The 19,530-nt window shown below is 44.7% G+C and overlaps 1 protein-coding gene across 1 annotated transcript; it reads right to left on the bottom strand.

The window, feature by feature from the left end:
• Positions 1–111: 111 nt before the first annotated feature.
• Positions 112–18,513, bottom strand: s1pr2 (sphingosine-1-phosphate receptor 2). The gene is made up of 2 exons (XM_061089946.1): positions 18,172–18,513; positions 112–3,246 (listed from the first exon to the last, which is right to left on the bottom strand). The coding sequence occupies exon 2, from the start codon at positions 3,117–3,119 to the stop codon at positions 2,004–2,006; it is 1,116 nt and encodes a 371-aa protein (XP_060945929.1). The 5' UTR covers positions 3,120–3,246; positions 18,172–18,513; the 3' UTR covers positions 112–2,003.
• Between the last annotated feature and the right edge of the window lie 1,017 nt (positions 18,514–19,530).

Genomic DNA, 19,530 nt, shown 5'->3' with positions numbered 1-19,530 from the left:
GGCACCAAAGGGAGAAACATCTCAGGACCTGCAGGAAAGATACAGCTGCACCTAAAAAATCTCTCTCAGCTGAGTATTAACACAACAAAGAAAGAAAGAAAGAAAAATTGGTTTATTTCAGTATTTCATTTATTTTATAAAAAGGGAATGCAATTACAAAAATTGTTTATGTACCAACATTAGTGTTTCAGATTGTACCGGTTTAACACAGGCAGCGTGCTACTGGACACACAAGGCTATTGCACACGAGACATTTCATACAACACAAATCATACATACTGTACAAAGATACATACATACTTACAAACATACATAGTTTTTTATATATTTATCAAAAAAATCATAGAATCAGGCAACACAATGAAGAGATAGGTAGATTGATTAAAACAAATCTCCATCTGAAAAAAAAACCTGGGGGAACGCAAACATCACTGAAGCTGCCAAAGTGCTTTTCACCATTTCTACTTGGCCATCTAAATGTCAATATGAACAAAAACTGAGGGAGAGGAGGATTTTAAATGTGTGTCTACAGGAAGAAGGTTAGTGTAACCCTGAACAACAGGAACCGGACAATGAAAAACCGGACTTCCTATGGCTGAAGGAAGTTACGAGTTGTAGGATGTCACAAATTAAAGACGACCCCCCACACACACACACTCCCCTGTGCGTTGGGAACAAGAACTTCTCTTATTTTGTAGGGGAGGCGAGACATGTAAAGTTACACGTAACACATGGCTAGCAAATTAAAACCAGGAAGTTCACAACAATATTTTTGTTCATGGTGCTATTTAAGAATTCACAGTGAGAGTGATCTACTCTATTCATCCCACTCTCCGATCGTCAGTGACTTGGTTATTTAAAAATGATGATCAATAATACTGTCAACAACGGAGCGCCGGCCCCGGACACTTCAAACATACATTCAGCCTCAGTCCCGGAGAGGAAGGCGCAAACAGAGACGGCACGTCGCGGCTACGTCGCTACAACACTGTCAGGACATCGGTCCCGTGAGTCAAAGCTGCTGGACAGCTGTCAATGAGTAAAATTCATCAGTGCCAACTCACTTCAGGAAACGTGCTTTCTGATTAGGCCTTCCTCCACGGAAACTGTTCAGATACAAAAGACAACAGTCAAAGCGAGAGTGGCAGATTATGGAGGACAAACGAGGGAAGGGGGTGTTAATGATGGAGGCTGGAGCTGGAATATATCGTACACATTAGTGCTTACAAAAGAGTTAGGATTCCATGCATTAAATGTAAGCAGATTTATCAGATGCAAGGTTATATAGGGGATATATAGCCCTGGTTTGGTGGGGGGGGAGACTCGTGCTAGTATGGCTTCTGTGGAGCGGAGCCGATCACGCCTTCGCTTCAGTCAAGAACAAGCGATGAGTCTAAAGGTCAAATGTTAACACATATCACAGAGGAAGAGTAATGTGGTTAAACCTCACAAAGGACAACAATCACGAAAGAAATCTACAAAGTGCAATGTTGCAAGCTTTGCATTGATGCAGTTCCTGAAAGGCCCATAACAACTCACCATATCTACGATATAATGCATGCTATTGTTCCATTTTTTGGCTTTTAATAGGAGTTTACATGTGTAGAAAGAAGAACAAGATGACAGGCTTATACATTAAAATGGTATGCAACTCCATATTAACTAATGGGAGTACCTATATAAGAAAAAAAGCTATTTTCACATTTCAGAAAGTTCTCTCCTTTTAGTTTCCTCTTGAAACAATGTGTTTTTACACCCAGTGAACGGGTGAATGGTTTGAATGATGATTGTGAATTCACACAAGTTTTATGTAATAAGAAAGTCTGCATTGGAGAATGTGTCACTACACACTGCCGCACTCCGGCCTGTCAGTCCACGGCTTGCTCTCTATAATATCTCATCACAGCCTCTCTGCTTTAACTCACACACACACACATTCACTCTCACACACACGCACACAAGCGCACACACGCACACTAACACACTGATGTGTTTGCACCAAATTAGACACAGGTGGTACAATCTTGCATGATGGGTATGCTCTGGTGTTCGTGTTTGTTGGTGCAGTGTTCCAGGGAGCTGGAGCTCTTTAGCGGGACCAGACAGCGGTCGTTGGGCCGCCCGCTCTGCAGCACCCCCCAGCAGCACAGCACGCGCAGGAACTCCTTCCTCATGTCCTTGCTGCGCAGCGTGTAGATGACTGGGTTAAGAGCTGAGTTCAGGGTGGCAAAGCCAAAAAAGAGGTCTGCTTTGGAGAGGATATTGCAGAACTGTATGCCACAGGATGAGTCAAGGAGGAGGATGGTAAAAGCTGGCAGCCAGCACATGATGAAGACACCCAGCACTATCGTGACTGTTTTCAAAAGGGAGTAGGCCGGTGAGTGGGTGGCTTCGTGGTGGCTGGAGCGTACAATCAAATAGATCTTCACATAAAGGATGACAATAGAGAGCAATATGAGGCTGAAAATGGTCACGACAAAGACAATGTATTTCTTGGAGTAGAGGGGCAACACGGCCGAGCATTCGGGTTGGTTGTCGATGCAGTTCCAGCCGATGATGGGTAGTCCTCCGAGCAGGATGGAGGTGACCCAACATGCTCCTATCAGGATGAACATGCGGCACGTTTTGGTGGAGCCGTACACCTTCACCTTGGTAATGGCTGTGTAGCGCTCTATGGCTATCGCTAGCAAGCTGAAAACAGAAGCCGCCAGAGCGATGAACGCCGTGCCCTCCCGGATGAACCACTGCACAGGCAGCAGATTAAAAGTGTTCTGCCCTGATAGAAAAATGTTGGCTATGTAGGCCGAGCCTGCCAGCAGGTCAGAGAACGCCAGGTTGCCGATGAAGAAAAACATGGCGGTGTGGAACTTCTTGTTGCGGCAGACGGCGAGGAGGACCAGCAGGTTCTCCAGGATGATGATGGTGCAGAGGACCACGATGACGATGTTGAGGGTGCCGAGCTGCTTTTTAGTCTTATAGTAATTTTCCAGCTCCTGCTCGGTCTTGTTCTTTGCGTACGCATAGTACGCGCGGATGAGACTCTGATTGTAATACTCGGAATACTTGCTCCTCATGGTGACGGGCTGGCAGAGCACGGTGGCTTTACGGCAAAGATTCATTCACACAGCGGAGTCGTGAAGAGTGTCTACGCAGATTATCATCGCCTCTCAGGACAGGAAGCAGGCCCAGACCGCGAGGGGGACCGCCTGTCCCACTGTTGCGTCTCAGAAGCTCTATGTGGGTCACCTGCACAGACACAGGAAGAGAGAGAAGGCCGGGGTTACTCACAGGGGACATTGAATAAACTGTGGCAAAGCAAACATACATTTTTTGGAAAAGTCCCGCACTCGCCAAAGTCAAACTCTTTGAGCAAAACAAAGTCTCTAAGCAACAACCTGTGCCTCGGTCTCCAGAGCGGAAACATTTTCTTCAATTTTACTTTCAGTAGACGTCATTGTAGAGACTCGACATCAAAGTAAGAAGCAGCAGCAAAGGGGCAGAGCTTTGAAGTAATAAATATATATATTGTCATGTCCTTCAGGTGTAAACATTCAACATGAAGAGTGAGCATATTTGATTTAGTGTAAAAACCTACAATCAAATGACACAAATGAATGGCCGCTCAGCGAATACAATGCACTCACTGTATCTGCTACATCCTGCACTGAATTCCCATGAAGGCGACAGTTGCTGCTTGTTGCAGTATAAAACCAGAAGGACATTCAGTAGATCGATTACCTCCACAAACCTCCAACACTCCCTTAAATTCCTGCCAGTTGCACCAAGTTTTTTCTTTCAAGATCCACTATTTATTTCCTGGGTAATGAGTGAAAATACCAAGAAATGCCAAGTTTCCTAAAAAATCCATGCAGATGTGTTTGTATGTAACATACAAACGGGCAGGGATTATACATGTGCTATACAAAAATGACTCTGATAGGGGAATATAAACTTGCTCTGTAAAAATTACAACACTCAAAGATCTTCTCTTTTTTGGGATGTCGAACCTGAGCGGGCAGAGACCATCTTCAGGTAGAGGAATAAACCACTGTGTGAGGCTCTGTGGGCGCTGGCACGGAGACAAAAGGGCCACGCTCGCAGTCAGAAGGGGACATTCCACCAACCCTGTCCGAGCACTCGGCTGTCAACACAGGGCATTGTTGCGGCGAGCGAACCATTCCACTCCAGTGAGCTACCTCTTGAAACTTCAGCATTGCTCGTGCATCAGCCAGACCTCTTCATCCCGTCCGGCCCCTTCCAGCCAGTTCAGAAAATCAAACAGATACCCGAGAAGAGGAGGAGGGAGCCTCCTGGACTCTAAAGCTACCTGAGTCGTCACTGACATGCTGCCGTTTATTATTCTATGCCTGGTCTGAATAATTACGCTCCTTTATGGGACTGTGTTGCTGTTTTGTCATGCATCCAACATCAGAATGCACAAACAAGCTTAATCAATGAGGAAAACCTTGACCTAATCACGTGTCAAATTATTTTTAAATGTACAATAATGAATTATACCCCAAAAAAAACATGAATCACTAAGCTCCTATGAGGAAAAACCTATAGCTGAACCAAACCTAAATAAAACAGGCTGCAGTAATAGGGATGAGAAGAGAACTGAACGGCTCTGGAAATCTAATTACAGGTGGAGCTGGTGTCTTAAACCAGTCAGAAGTAACAGGATCCCTTTCTCAGGGCCAGCTCCAGAGGTAATTCTACACCGATGCTTGACTTCACAGCCGGCACCGGGTGGCTGCGGCAGCTCATAACTGGGAACCTTGAGTGGAAAGTCGAGCTGGAGCTCTTTCTCCTCTGTTCTGCTTTCGGGCTTCAACTCAAAACCTGGGAGAGCGAAAAGATGGAGAGGGGATGGAGACAAAGCCGGACAGCGAGCATGCATGTGGAACGGCATCTGGACACAAAGGCAGGAATCCCAGACGTCACTGGGATGAGCACATGGACACACAGAGTCGCCGGTGGGAAGTTTTGCGCCACAGAAGTTTGCACAGAAAAAACGTTATGGTGCCGCAAAGCTTTTCGCCCCGAATACAGAGCATTTCTGCACACAGCTGCTATTGGTTTCCAGTAATAACCAGCACACTGTTTCCCCGAGCTGGAACAAAGAACACTAGTGTCCTTCAATGTGAAGAGCGGTGCCCTTCAGCCTTAATAATGAGACAGCACACTTCCATTTGGCTGCTGCAACTGTATCATAGCAGGAATTTATTTACAGTTGAGCAACCCCTTGTCAGAACCTCTACAGCAGGGGTTTTCAACTGGTTTTTTCCCAGGGACCATTCTGACTAGAAAGTAATCCGCGGCCCACTGATGTGCCTACGCGCGAGTGCCTATCTGTGTGTGTGTGTGTGCGTGCATGTGGATAGAAGGAAGTTTTAACATTTGGTTTTCCATGTTGGTTTTATTTAAAAACCTCAAACAAATCTAGAAAAATCTGTGTGAAAAACAACAAAAACGGTTGATTTTCAGTGCTTAAGAATTGAAAACAAAATTAAAATGCCTACTTAAAAAAGGCCTACTTAAGTTTAACCTCATGATCACCAGCACCTTTATATTATTTTAAGCATATTTTTCTTATTTTAGATATTTTTCACGATATCCATGAATAATCTGGAAATGTTTTGAAATATCAAAGCGAATTTCGCGGCCCTCCTGCAATGCCGTCGCGGACCACCCCTGCTCTACAGCATAACAGCCTTCCCCCCCCCCTTCCCCCAATCCTTTATAGCACGATTAATACACACGAATAAGAAACCCGAGGCAGGCCACGTGTGCCAGCTGTAATTACATTCGGTCACATTATAGCAGCCTATTTGATTTAATGGAAAAGTCGGCTGAGATCGACCAGCTCTGTATCGCCACCGCCCCGAGCCCACTGAGAGGAAAAGGCGCTGGTTTTCCTTTGTTAGGAACCCTTGTGGTGGTTTTCAGTACTTCAGCTTGTGTCTGTGCAAAGATGTTTGCAACCCCAGGTTCACAACTGTACAAGATCCACACACAAAACATTAAAGGTGAGTGTTTGAGATCAAAATAAGGTCAAGGATGGGTGTGGTTCCACCCGTGCGTACAGACTAGGTAAGCATTGATGTAGTAATGAGGCCTGAGTGCTCGTGGGCCGGTCTCGTCTGGTTTCTTTCACTCGGCTCTGCCAGGTTTTCCTCGAGTCACCTCTCTCTCCATCTGCTGTGTAGACAACTCGAGGTCCCAGTGACAACACGGCGTCCTCGGCGTCTGTCATCAGGGGATTTCGCTGAGTGTGGGAAACCTGACCGGCTGGTTTGCCTACAGCAGCATCTCTGTAGGCAAAGCGGCCCTGCCCCCTCCACCTGTCGGGCGCCACTCGGATGTTTCCACCGTGATTGGCTGGAGTGGAGATGTCCCGGTGAGACTTCCTACTCTGCAGCGCCGCCCTCCTGACCAATCGACGGGATGGTGAGCTACGTGTGACCGAGACCTAACTGTCACTTATTCACAACGGACATTATTCAAAAATGTTGCAGCAGTATCCAACATCTTTCTTAACTTCCACAATTGGAGATTGTTGTGTCTTTGAATTACATGTCTACACTTTACAATCAATGTATATTTTGCATTCGATGCATGTATGCATAGAAGATGTGTTTCCATATAACTCAACTATAATTTATCTATATTTAGGTTGCATTGCTAATTTGTAAAAATAGACCGAGCAGTATACTCCCAATGTTTTCATTCAAAAGCAAAGGCTACTCGAACGGATTCATGGTAAAAAAAAAACCATCTACATCGAACATCTACGTCCCACTCAATAAAACTTAAGTGTACTTTTATAAGTATTATACGGAAGAGGATTAGGAGACTTTAATCTCAGAATTCTGAGAAAAAAGTCAGAATTCTGAGAAAAAAGTCAGAATTCTGAGTTTAAACTCAGAACTCACTTATTTTTTCCACAGTGGCACTAATCCTCTTCCGTATAATACTTATAAAAGTACACTTAAGTTTTATTGAGTGGGACGTAGATGTTCGAAACTCTAGGAATTAATACATTTTTCAATTGTAAACTAAACTTCTTGAGAACAGACGTGAAGGAGTTTCATAAACAAACATGAAGTTGAAGCTGAAGGTGAAGAAACGAGACAGAAAGCTCAACACAATATCCTGTCTGTATTTCACAGACACGGTGAGACAAGGTGAAGAAAGAACAGACAGAGGAATAAAAACAAGTTCCAAAGAGACAAAGGCAGACATACAACAGACAGGAAATCCTTCAAGTTTTTTTTATCCTTATTATGCCCACAAATATAGCACCTTTTTCTCTTCATACGTGATAAGAGTCTCTTGTGGTGTTCACACGTTCTACAGGCATGCAAACAAATTGTGTTACGGGGTGTTTTGCAATCGCACATACACTAAAACATTTTAGAAGAATTATGTATTGTAAGATTTGCCTCCATTTGGATTACTAAAGTAACGTATTTGAAATTCTTAATAAACACATTGGGTTCATTCTGCTATTTCGCTCTTAAATATCTTTTGGAGCGTTCATGTGAGAATTTGCTTTAACCAAAAAAATGTGACCACTGCTGCAAGTGGCTGCATTTGAAGCCTTTTTTATTTCTAACAGCCAATAGTTGATTTAAAAAATGGACTGATGGTCCCTGTTGAAAGGTGACTCTGGTTTTTCTCCTAATCCGAACAAGCCTGAGTTTCCCTCTCCATCACCGGGCTGACAGCTGCACAAAAGCCTCAGGTGCTTTTTCAAGAAACACCTGATAAGCCCCAATTAGCCGACTGTCCCTCTGCGACGCCGGCCCATGACGCCACCTTCTACCTGTCGCCCCCCCCCCCCCTGCTTCTCTTAAGCAAAAAGCACTTAGAAGCAACCGAAGCCTCGACAAAGCACAACTGCACCGGTGCATTTTCACTCACACGTACAAATATTTCAGTTGAGGTCAGAGCAGCGATTGTTTGCACTGAAACGTGTTGACTGTTTGTTTCTCTGCTGAGCTGTTTGTGGTCTGAAACATCCGCTAACACATCTCCGTCAATCTGCCCTTCACGCCACCTGCACGTAGGACGCTGTGATGGAAACACGGCACCAGATTCAGCATCTTGTGTGTCTATCACAGAACCACAAATGCAGCAGACTATAACAGAAAGGTCTTTTTTTGTTCAGACTGAAATATGGAAACATTAATCGTGTTCATTTTTTCCATTCGAGGGGTGTTTTAATGACTTCCTGCACCCCCCGCTGAAACACAGAGGGCCTTTCTCTCTTAATAGAGGCCTGATCTCTCCTCAGATTTAAGAACAGTCACAAGTCGTCCATCACGGACACACAAAGAGCATCTGCTGCTGAGATTTGCTCTTTCCTGTTTCAAAGCAATTAACCGCCGGAGTCAGTGATGAACTTCTCTCTCTCTACCTCCGCCAACGTTATGTTTTTGCCTATTTTTATGTTTTTTGTTTGTTCTACTTGAGGGAATTCAAAGAAATTTTGGCGGTGGATCCTAAATTTTCTTTTCCACTTTCTTTAACATTGTCTTTTTCGATTGGAATTTAATTTTATTTATTTGTATTTGTATAATTATGTCTTCATTTACTTCCATTTATTCTTATATTTTTATATATGTATTTTTTTTTAAATTATTTTATTTAATCTTATTTAAGTTATTTAATTTCTGCCTCTTTTTCTTTACCCTGAGTGTTTGATTGTGGGTTGGGGGTGTTCATAAACGTTTGTATGTTTATAAATGTTTGAATGTATGTTTCTTATATGTAAAACTCAATAAATATATTGTTAAAAAAAAAACATTGTCAACATTTGTCAACATTTCTTTGCTTCTCAAAAATGAATCCTGAAAATACAAATCAGCCACATTTAGATGACTGATAACTATGTAAATATGTAAATGCGCTCTGCTGTGTACCATTATGACCAGTATCTATATTTTATGTATCATTTTATCAATTGTTTTATGTTGTTTTAATGACCTAAATTATTGGATTTGTAAAATGTCCTTGGCTGTGTGATTAATACAAAGTATCATTGTTATCGCTGTCAGAACTCGTTTTGAGAGCATTTCAGAGAAATAGTACCTGAGGAGGAAAATTCCATATAAAAAAGTGTAGTGAGGTAGAGTCAGAAAGTTCCCCCAGTCAAGTGTTGACATGTCAGACTCACTGGAGAAAACCCAGCGTTCACCACCACAAGGTTTCACCGCTGCTACCACAGGAGATTCAGCTTTAAGGAAATGACTGAAGCAGAATATGAGAGACGGCTCAACACCCACTCTCTTTCTCCACTTGTTTCCGTTCTTTCAACATTATCAGCGATGACATACTGTACGTTCTTGTCTCCACACTGATAGCTCCGGCCTCCTCTAAGCTGCTGGGTGGCTGCTGCACACATGGGCCCATTAAGGCAGGCCCCTCCCCCCCCCCACACACACTGTGGAACCACAGAAAACACAGGGATGGCCTGTGTCTGCTGGCAGGTGGTTGCACTGCCCCTCATGCAGCTCTATCTATCTATCTCTCTATCTATCAATGAGCCCCAGGGCCTTGTGAGTGCAATCTTTTCACACTCGCACAGCAACACTATTGATTGTCCGCCCTCATTTTCCGAGGGAAAAAGTATCCGTGTTTCCAGTATCACTGTCCCCGGGATGGGAGGGGTCTAAAGTCCATGTCCCGCCCCTTCAGACGACCTTGGTCACGGCAAAGACTAAACCGTCACGCACAGTTTACTCTCTTTCTATAAAGGTGAAAATGAAAACAAGAACAATTCTCTCTGGTTTAGCTTTCTGTGCTTATCTTAAGCCGCTCATATTTCTGTCCCGTGCCACGCTGCCGACCAGCCCGCTGATAACAGCGATGCCAAAGAAGCACAGCTGAAACAAAGACAATGTCCACAAACACACGTGTTTAACATCAAACTGAGCAGGGAAGCATCAACAACTTTTTACCGTTGTACAAAGGGAAAGTTCTCTAGGCCAAAAAGACAAAAAATCAATTCCCTCTAACAGCCAATATTGAAGCTAAACTCGTGGCCACAGATATCTGCAGTAGTTTACTGATATTAACTAAACACCGGAAATCAAAGCAGTAACCAACACACAGACTCTCTTTGTGGTAGTTATTTCACACACTGTAGGCCACTAAAGGAAAGTGTGGGCCGAGGCGAATTTTGTCGACCGTGTGTTGTTTTGTAACTGCAGCGGCTCGTTAAATCAGCAGACAAATGAAGAAATGAAGGGGTTTTTATATAGGAAATGCAAACGAGAGAGAGAGAGAGAGAGAGAGAGAGAAAATAGCCTATTTTGGTGTCGCGGCATAACTTGCACAGAGAGACAGAGCAGACTGAAGTGAGATATGAGACAAGGGGCCTGCAGAGTCTCACAGTTTCTAACTCAACCAAACCGTATCTCGGCAAAGGAACATCTGTAGCTCGTACAAACTGTTGCCGCAGACAAACACAGATCACATCCCCAAAAAAATATGAGACGTGTTTATTCCAAGTTTGTGTCAGTTTCATGATTAGCTTCATCACGGCATCAGACGAGAGCAAAAACAGAAGAAGAACAAAACTGTTCCTCTTTGCTGAGAGATGAATCGCTTCCGTCTTTTCACCGAGCTCTGGGTTTAATTTTAGCTCTGAGAGAGAAAACGTTGGTGTCTCTTTGTCTTTTATTTTGCTCGTCACAGTCATGCTTCATTAATAACATGTATAAGCTGCCGGATATTAGGGATGTGAGTGTCCCCAATACAGATTATAATGAGGGATTACCCTTTCGCTCGTCAAACAGTTTGACAGTTTGGGTGCAGCCTCTTGTGAGGGGTTCAGACTGTCAACATGGTTCAATCAACAGCCAACACATATATATATATATTTATACAAATACATAAATATATATTTGTATAAATCTATTTGGACAGTATGTTTCACAGGGGCAGTTCATCAACTTTTCACTGCTTTATCTCCGGCAGCTGTTCCTGTGCTGCCGGCTCTCAGAGTGGCAGCGAGTGGAGCTGGAGACAAAGAGCTGCCTGAAAGAAGGACATCACACAGCCTCAGGAGCCATAACCCGCATGACCGGCATGGAGAGACCCCCCCCACTACCCCCCCACACGTCTGCCCCACTTGGGGGTTGGGGGATCTCCAAGGGTGGCGCCTGAGAGGCAATTAGTGTGATACCTTCAGCCATCGTACCGCTCCTGTCAACTTAGGCCAACGGCTCCGAAAAAATTATTCATGTTCTTTTAATATTGCTCTGTTTTGCATATTTTCCTTTTTTCATCCCGCCCACTCTAACACCCCACCCCCCCCTCCCCTCCTCCCCTCTCGTATATTTCAAACTTCGCCGCAGAGATCAAAAGACGAGACCACAAAGAAGTGATTAAATGCACATCGAGAGGGATTTATTTAGCGCACATCTGGAGCAGACATGTTCTTATAGCCCCCCCCCCCCCCCATTAAAGACTTCATTAAAGACTTCACACTGTGCAATCAGCTCAATTCAAGATACTGACGCTCGGCACTAAGGACCTAGTTTCGGAGACGTTTCCCAAATCCTCTTTTCAGAACATCCATGTGATTATTCATGAATTTATTCATAACAGTTTTCAGGATATCATCCGCATCATTAACTCTTTAAGACACTTTTCTTTTAGCTTTAGCTCATTACACATCCGGCACACTGCAGCGTGCCGGATGTGTAATGAGTTAACGCTTGCAGTGCAGCAGTGGTAAAGCACACAAATGCTCAGCGCTGGATTTGTCTGATTTGCAAGTGCAAAAGTAAGTGTTAACCACACAGCACCTTTACCTCGGATGTTTGACATGTGCACGCTGGCTGGAGTGTCGACAGCTCAGAGCAGGTAGGTCAGGTCTGGCTGATCAGCATCAGAAACCTCAGATCTGAGGGGTGGGTTTGCGCTTTATTCGAGTTTCAGCTACTCAAGCCCCTCTCACACCTTCCAGTGTTCATGTCTTTACAATGAGGTCTCCCCCTAATGAATGGCTTTGAACCCTCTGTTAGATCTCTTTTGTGCTGGATCCCTGCTTCTATTCTCCTCCGCTGCTAGACCTTGAACTCCACCCCTTCTCATGTTCCCCCTTGCTCGTTGGGAAACAGTGTGGTTGCCGTGACAGGGTTTGCGATTACCTGTTGCTTGGTGTGCCAATGAACACGAGACATGACAACACACACTGCAGCCGTTCTGCGTGTGGAGGAGGATTGCTGCAGCTGTGACGGTCGTGTTCGTTCCACTGATGTCACAGGAATTTTCATCAGAGTGAACATCCCGTGCACAGAACAAGGGAGAAGCGATAGCATCTACACACTAACACACACACTAACACACAGGCCACAAAGCCACCCTGATTGCTTCTGCCTTGTGCCAACTGATAAGATGATAAATTAATGGAGGCCCTCCATCTCTCCTTGTGGTCCAGCATAGGAAAACAACTTCAGACTCCTCTGGCAAACACAGATCCATTAAACGCTGCACTGTTGTCACAGAAAAACACGGTTGCCTGGAGAGAGAACAGTGTTGTGTTCACACAGTCCAGCGTTGTTCCTCACTACTTTCAATTTCACAGAAGAGAACATTTATTTCTTGACAAAAAAACTCCTGTGATGCCGGCATCACCTTCGCTCTCTGACATCACTGTATCTCAAAAACTATATATATATATAAGCCAAAGTTACAACCTGCATTTAAAGGCCAGCGATTGTGTGCGTGGAAAGAGTCTTGAGGGGATTTTAAGTTACACAATCTTGGAGGGATACTATGTCTGTTTTATTTCCTGGCAACATTGCACAAGTACTTCTTTTTGTTTTTTTTTAAGAAAAGGCACCACAGTAAATTACTTGGGTTTTCTTATGCAGCTTTACTGGGACTGATGCAAGGTCTGGGTTCGAGTGGATTGCCAAGGAATCGTTTGCAAAAATACCGAACAGGTCAGAAAGTGAGTGCTGCTTTGGTGTAATTTTCGGGGGGGTACGAGATGACAGCTACTTGACTTTGCCTTCTGAAACGGACACGTTGGAACTGTCGTCATATTAAGTAAACTGCAGCCACTTCCACTCAATCTGTCTATTGCAGTTGAGCAGTCTGGCCTCCATCATGACCCGGCTTGTGTGTGCATGGAGGTTAATTCCATCGTGTCTTCAAGGCTGGAAAGACTGAAGCTCGGGCCTTTTCAGTATAAACAGCTCTTTCTAAACAAAACAGGCCGTGCAGGTTTTACAGTCTGTTAGGCATTAGAAAATCTGAGAGGCCAAAATTAATGAATGGCTTCGACCGGCCCTCACTGGCTGCATGGGGTGATTTGAAATCCAAGAAAACGCTCTGCAGCTTACTTCTGGATCAAGGGAGCTCGAAGTAAATCCTCCTGCTGAGTTTTCCAGCTGCACAAACAAAAGCTGAGTGTATAACAAAGGCTTCCGAGGATGGAAGAGGACAGAGGCGGAGGAGGTGGACTCCACAAACCACGGCATCTTCATGTGTACCTGCTGCAGGATCGCTGCAGAGAGAGAGAGAGTGCTGAGAATGACCAGAGATCGGGAAACCACGACATGACCACACTGATTAAGGCTGCCACAGGAACATAAATCACACGGTATGACCCTAAAGAGAAGCTTGCAAGTGGTGCCGATTCCAACCAGAGCCACGGCGGTAACAAGAAACCTGGCGTTTAATCTACATGTCATTGTCTTCGCATGATGCAGAATGTTCCTGTCTGTCGAGCGGCCTCACACAAAGCAAAATACCAGTTAGAGAAATGAAAAGAACGTTTTCTGCATTACTTCCAACTGACAGCATTTTTGGAACAAGGACCGGTCAGAGCCTGGAACGTGACAGACGAGCAGCCTCACCCCCTCCCTGGAATCGTCAGGAAATCCTGGCATGCTGCTACAAGCATCAGCGCCTGATCATGGGGGGTCTTACATCTTGTCCCTCAAGTGGAAAAGGAATGTAACAGGAGACTCTTAAGCTAATGGATTCTTTCGCTTTCCTGAAATAGTCAGATCGACTTTTTCAGCTTATGTAAATGTTTATATAATCAGAACAGCACTGACAGCATCTTATTCTCAGGAGGGTTGTTTTTAAAAAGGAGAAACAAACAGGGAAAGAACCGAGTGTGCATGTTCATATCTTTACCAAACACCGTCTTTGGCAACATCTTATTTTCAAACGTGTATACAAAGTTGGTTAAAAAGACAGAGGGCGCCATATAAATTTCTCCGATCTGAGACACTCCCAGCTCTTGGCTATGAATCAGAAAGCAACATGCTGTCAGCTGTGTGTTGTGACTTGCGCTTCTGCAGCCTGCGAACAGAAGGCGTTTATTTTTCTCCAGCTGCCACACCCAAGGAAAGTGTTTTTCAGTGGAGAAGAAGGGGGGGAGTACCAGCTCCAACTCTGAGCCTGCAGAACCCAGATGGCCGTGCACTAGAACACTATTAATATCACGGAGAAAGGCCCATAAGTTATGAAAGTCCTGCACATTTACACTTGCACGACTGGTTTCATTTAACCAGGTGAAGAGAAGAAGAAAGAAAAAAAGCCAAGGTGCCTCTGGCAGATCGCTCTGTGTGATCTTGTTGTGTTGTTACTCTCCAGTGTGACTGAATCAAGTGGTGAGTAGAGACAACAAAAGACGAGTCAGCCTGCCCAGAGAAAGGCCATCTTGCTGCTTCCTATTAGCGGATCGCTCCCAGGCCTGAGCTGAAACCCGAGCATCCTCTTCAGGGACGGACACCACCCACCCACCACCCATCTCCTCCGTCAACCCCCTAGTGAACCGTTCCATTAAAAAAAAACAAAAAGCCCACGAATCCATTTCCCACCGCTGCATTAACATTCATTTATTTATCCACCAACGCACTTATACATCTATTTATTTATTGAAGTCATCTATTTGTCTTCATTTCTCACGCTAAGCCCCGGCACTCCCCACTGAGAGGGGTCCGGTTTCAGCAGTCATCCTGTGGAGTAAAGCAGGACCACTGTGCACAGTGAGCTGGGTCTGCAACACACACACACACACACACACACATCCTCAACGCATGATGTCATGAACCAGTCCACCCGCCCTCTAACATCTTTAAGTTCCTCTCTATAGCCTGGGTAGAGTAATTCCAGGTCTGGCTGCGTCGAGCCTGGAGCAGCCGAGCATCTGACCAATGAGACGAAGCCGTTCACAGAACCCGGAGGTTCATTTAGCCAAGGCCAAGGATGGTTTAGGAACGATTATTAAGATTAAGATACATTTATTTGTCCCAAACACATGCACAGACATGCACAAGCACACTCATGCAAGGAGGGAAATGTAACCTCTGCTTTTAACCCATCTGGTGCAGGACACACAGAGCAGTGAGCAGCCATGTACGGCGCCCGGGGAGCAGATGTTGGGGGAGTAAGGTGCCTTGCTCAGGGGCACTAGACAGGGTAGGGAGAATCCTCTTGGATTTTTGGACAGATCAATCCAGGTTCGTCTTTTTGTTGTTTCTCCGTGGAGTCGAACCAGAGACGAACCCGAGACCTTTTCTGCCCAGAGTCCAAGTTTCTGCCCCTAGTCCACCACCTCTCCCTAGATTCTGTGAAGAAGCCTGCAGTGGTAAGTAAGGCCCGGTGGAGTTGTGGGTGTTGTTCTGGTGTAATGAGCCATGTGGTCACATGTGCTGAACCACAGCCGGGCGGCAGGCTGCATCATGCCTCATCTCCTGCCATTCCGAGGGCAAGCTGGGAGAAGCACCTGAGTATAAGTGACCCTGCATGCATCCCCCCCCCCCAAAACAAAGCAGACAAAACCAGCATCAAGGAAGCTGCTGACAGGACGCTCGACACTCGATAGTCTTCTCCTAACGCCGCTGACCGTGCTTCCTCTTCACCCTCCACTCTTGATGTTATCACAGTTAAGATGTTTGCTCCGTCTCGATTCAACAGGCTTTGTAGCATCCGCGTGCATTTCAGAGTTCGGTTTCCCGCCCCATTACCTCCACCGGGGCTGGAGGGAGATAGTGTCACCACAAGCCTTTTTCCCAGTTTCAGGCCGGTCTGCTAATGAGCCCCACACTGTGCAGCTGAACCAGACCGACCGCTGGGTAGAGAGTGATGGATGGGGCCTTTTATCTGGGCAATAAACATTAGTTCCTCCACCTTATCATCTTATCTCACTGAGATTTCAGGTTTCTCCCACAACAGGATGCCCCCAACACTGGAGTGCTGACACCTCTGTATCCCTCTCTCTGGAGGCTCTATACTTTTTTCTCCCGACACAATCGGTGGACTGTGCAGTGAGTGTGACCTCAGAGCGCTGATAAGGAAATCCAGCTACTAGACTTACTAAAGATGGAAGCTTTAAATTCCATCCTGATGTGAAAGTAAAAGGAACTCATCCCATGTTCTTTGTCCCACTTTAGTGAAAATCTTTAACACATCTGACATCTCTGAAAACAATATGAACCAGTGTTTTCTGCTGAATCTCAGTCACATTGCAGATTTGAAGCTTGTCTCATCTCCAGCCCCCCCCCCCCCCCCCCCCATGAGATTAACTCCGGTACATGCGGGATAATGGAGGCTTTTGTCTTATTAATACATCCTCTCAATACACAATGCCTTCTTTAGGGTGACGGATGAACAAGCCTCAACAACACTTGGAGGGGTCAGAGCTGGGGGGGTGGGGGTGGGGGAGGGATGGGGGCACAGCAGGCTGCACAACGGCTCCAAGGGACAGTGTGTGTGTGTGTGTCTGTGTGTGTTTGTGCTGTTTTTTGTTGCCTCTTCAGGACCTTTTCCAGCACAAACCAGGTCCTACTGTGGCAAATCCTGATTTCTGAGGCCCTTGTTGAGGTTAAGATTAATGTTTTAGTTTTTGTAGGTTCTCCAGAAATGAATGGATGTCAATTCAAAGTCCTGTGTGTGTGTGTTTGCGTGTGTGTGTGTGTGTGTGAGTGTGTGTGTGTGTCTCGACCCACAACAACAGTTACCCTACATTTGATGCCGCAGACTGCATTGATCCCCATGATCGACAGCTGCAGCGCCTCGTGTTAATATTTAACCCCACGCAATGTTATTCATTTAAACACACACACGCACGCACACACACACACACACACACACACACACACACACACACACACACACACACACACACACACACACATAGGACTTTGAATTGACATCCATTCATTTCTGGAGAAACCTACAACCAAAACATTAATCCTAACCTCAACAAGAGCCTCAGAAATCAGGTTTTTGCCACAGTAGGACCTGGTTTGTGCTGGAAAAGGTCCTGAAGAACAAAAACGAGCACAAACACACACAGACAGACACACACAGCTGTCACACACAGTCCAAACCCAGGCTGCAGGCTGCTCCTTGGAAGTAAAAGTGCAGTAACACACAGTCAAGTATAGTCTCGTCTGTTGTGGTGTCGTGCACGCGGCTGTCAAGTGATGTGCGTGAGTCAACTTCCAGTTCATTATTAACCCACAACGTGTGTGTGTCATGAGAGAGAAACGTCACACAACAGATTAATAACCAGCCCCTGTTAACCTGAGGAAATTAGGGTTTTTGCTATTCAACCGAGAGGAACCTTTCTACAGGACAGTGGGAAACACACACATGAGATTCTTTGTGTGATTCTTTGTGTGACACTAGAGATATTTGTGGACAATGACTGTGGACTATAGTGGATCCTGATCCTGCTGGTTGCTGACCAGAGACTATGATTGCACCAGGACTGATCATTTCCATTGCTAGAAAACATCCTGAATTAATGGGAAATGTGTAAATTTTACTGATATATCATTTGAGCTGGCCTAGAGGGGAGCAAATGTAAAAAATGTCTCACATTACCGTATTGAAGTGATCCTTCAAAATGTTTACCCTCATCAATGCTGCTAAAAAAACTTTAATCTTGATGATGTTTTCCTTCACTTGACATCTATTGCACTTGTGTCCGTCCTGCAGAGGGATCCTCACATGTGTCTCTGAGGTTTCTACATATTTTTACCTGTTAAAAGTGTTTTTAGTAGTTTGTCCTGACTCTTGCTGAGGGTTAAGGACAGAGGATGTCTCACCATGTTCAAGCCCTATGAGACGATGTGTGATTTGTGAATATGGGCTATACTAATAATTGATTGATTGATATGGACTCACCCCATGAGAGATTCAGTGCAAACGTCTCCGATCGTCCTCACATGTGATCCCCGGGTTCCCACAAAGGCTGCGTGCGTAAAAACTTGTGCGCTTTTTTGTGCCACTTTCTCTCTCTCTCTCCCTCTCTCTCTCTCTCTCTCTGTGCCGGCGGACTCTCAGCACTCTCTCTCCGGGCGAAGCGGTAAATCCATATCGGTTCCACCGCGAAAAACCAGGGTCCCAAAATAAAAGAGAAGGATCTTCTTCGGGTTCCGATCGCAAGCAACGAGGAGCAACTGGGAGGAGCAGGTCGAGCTTTCTCTCTCTTTTGTCGCGCTAATCCAGCAGCAGCTCGTCCGATTGTTCCTGTGACTGCTCTGTGGGAAACAACAGCTCCACGGGGCTCACACACAGACTCACACTCTCAAGCACACACCCACCGACGCACAGGAGGGAGACACACACACACACCACACACTCACACACACACACACACACACACACAAGAGTATGGAAACGTCACTTGCCCATAAAGAGACGCAATCGGGTCTCAGTGTCCACATGTACCCATGATGAGGATTGTTTTTAATATGGAAAACAGTATTTAGCAAAAAATAAAAAAGAAAGAGTATTTCTGGACCTTCTCTGCTCTTCGACTCTGCAGCGCCCAAATGAAATCCAGATGTTCCACCTCCTCCTCCTCACTTCCTCTTTCCAAACAGATCCCAGCATGAAGCAGAGTCCACACTTCTCTCAACTCGTCCTTCCCTCGGTTTCCCCCTGAGAACACACGCATATGACTTCTATGAGACTGTATAGTTTCAGCTTCTATCTGCTTCTGGGACATTTTCTAGGTTATTTCCATGAATTCTGTGAAATTTCTTTCAAAAAACAGTTTCTTCCCTCTCTTCGTCTCACTTCTGAACAGCCAACCCACTGTGGAACTGTGTAATAACCCTGGATCTTTATAATAACCACTGTACAGTTCCTCCCGAAATTATATTATATTATATATAATATATATTATAATTATATTTAATTATGTTTATTTTATTTAGATAGATAGATAGATAGATAGATAGATAGATAGATATATAGATAGATAGATAGATAGATAGATAGATAGATAGATAGATAGATAGATAGATAGATAGATAGATAGATAGATAGATAGATAGATAGATAGATAGATATATAGATAGATAGATAGATAGATAGATAGATAGATAGATAGATAGATAGATAGATAGATACTATAGATAGATAGATAGATAGATAGATAGATAGATAGATAGATAGATAGATAGATAGATAGATAGATAGATAGATAGATAGATAGATAGATAGATAGATAGATAGATAGATAGATAGATAGATAGA

The sequence above is a fragment of the Limanda limanda genome, chromosome 17 (assembly GCF_963576545.1).
Source record: "Limanda limanda chromosome 17, fLimLim1.1, whole genome shotgun sequence".
NCBI lineage: Eukaryota > Metazoa > Chordata > Actinopteri > Pleuronectiformes > Pleuronectidae > Limanda > Limanda limanda.
This window is presented reverse-complemented; position numbering and strand designations above follow the sequence as displayed.

Coding starts and splice junctions, on each gene's coding strand:
- s1pr2 (XM_061089946.1), bottom strand. CDS start 3,119: ATGAATCTTTGCCGTAAAGCCACCGTGCTCTGCCAGCCCGTCACCATG.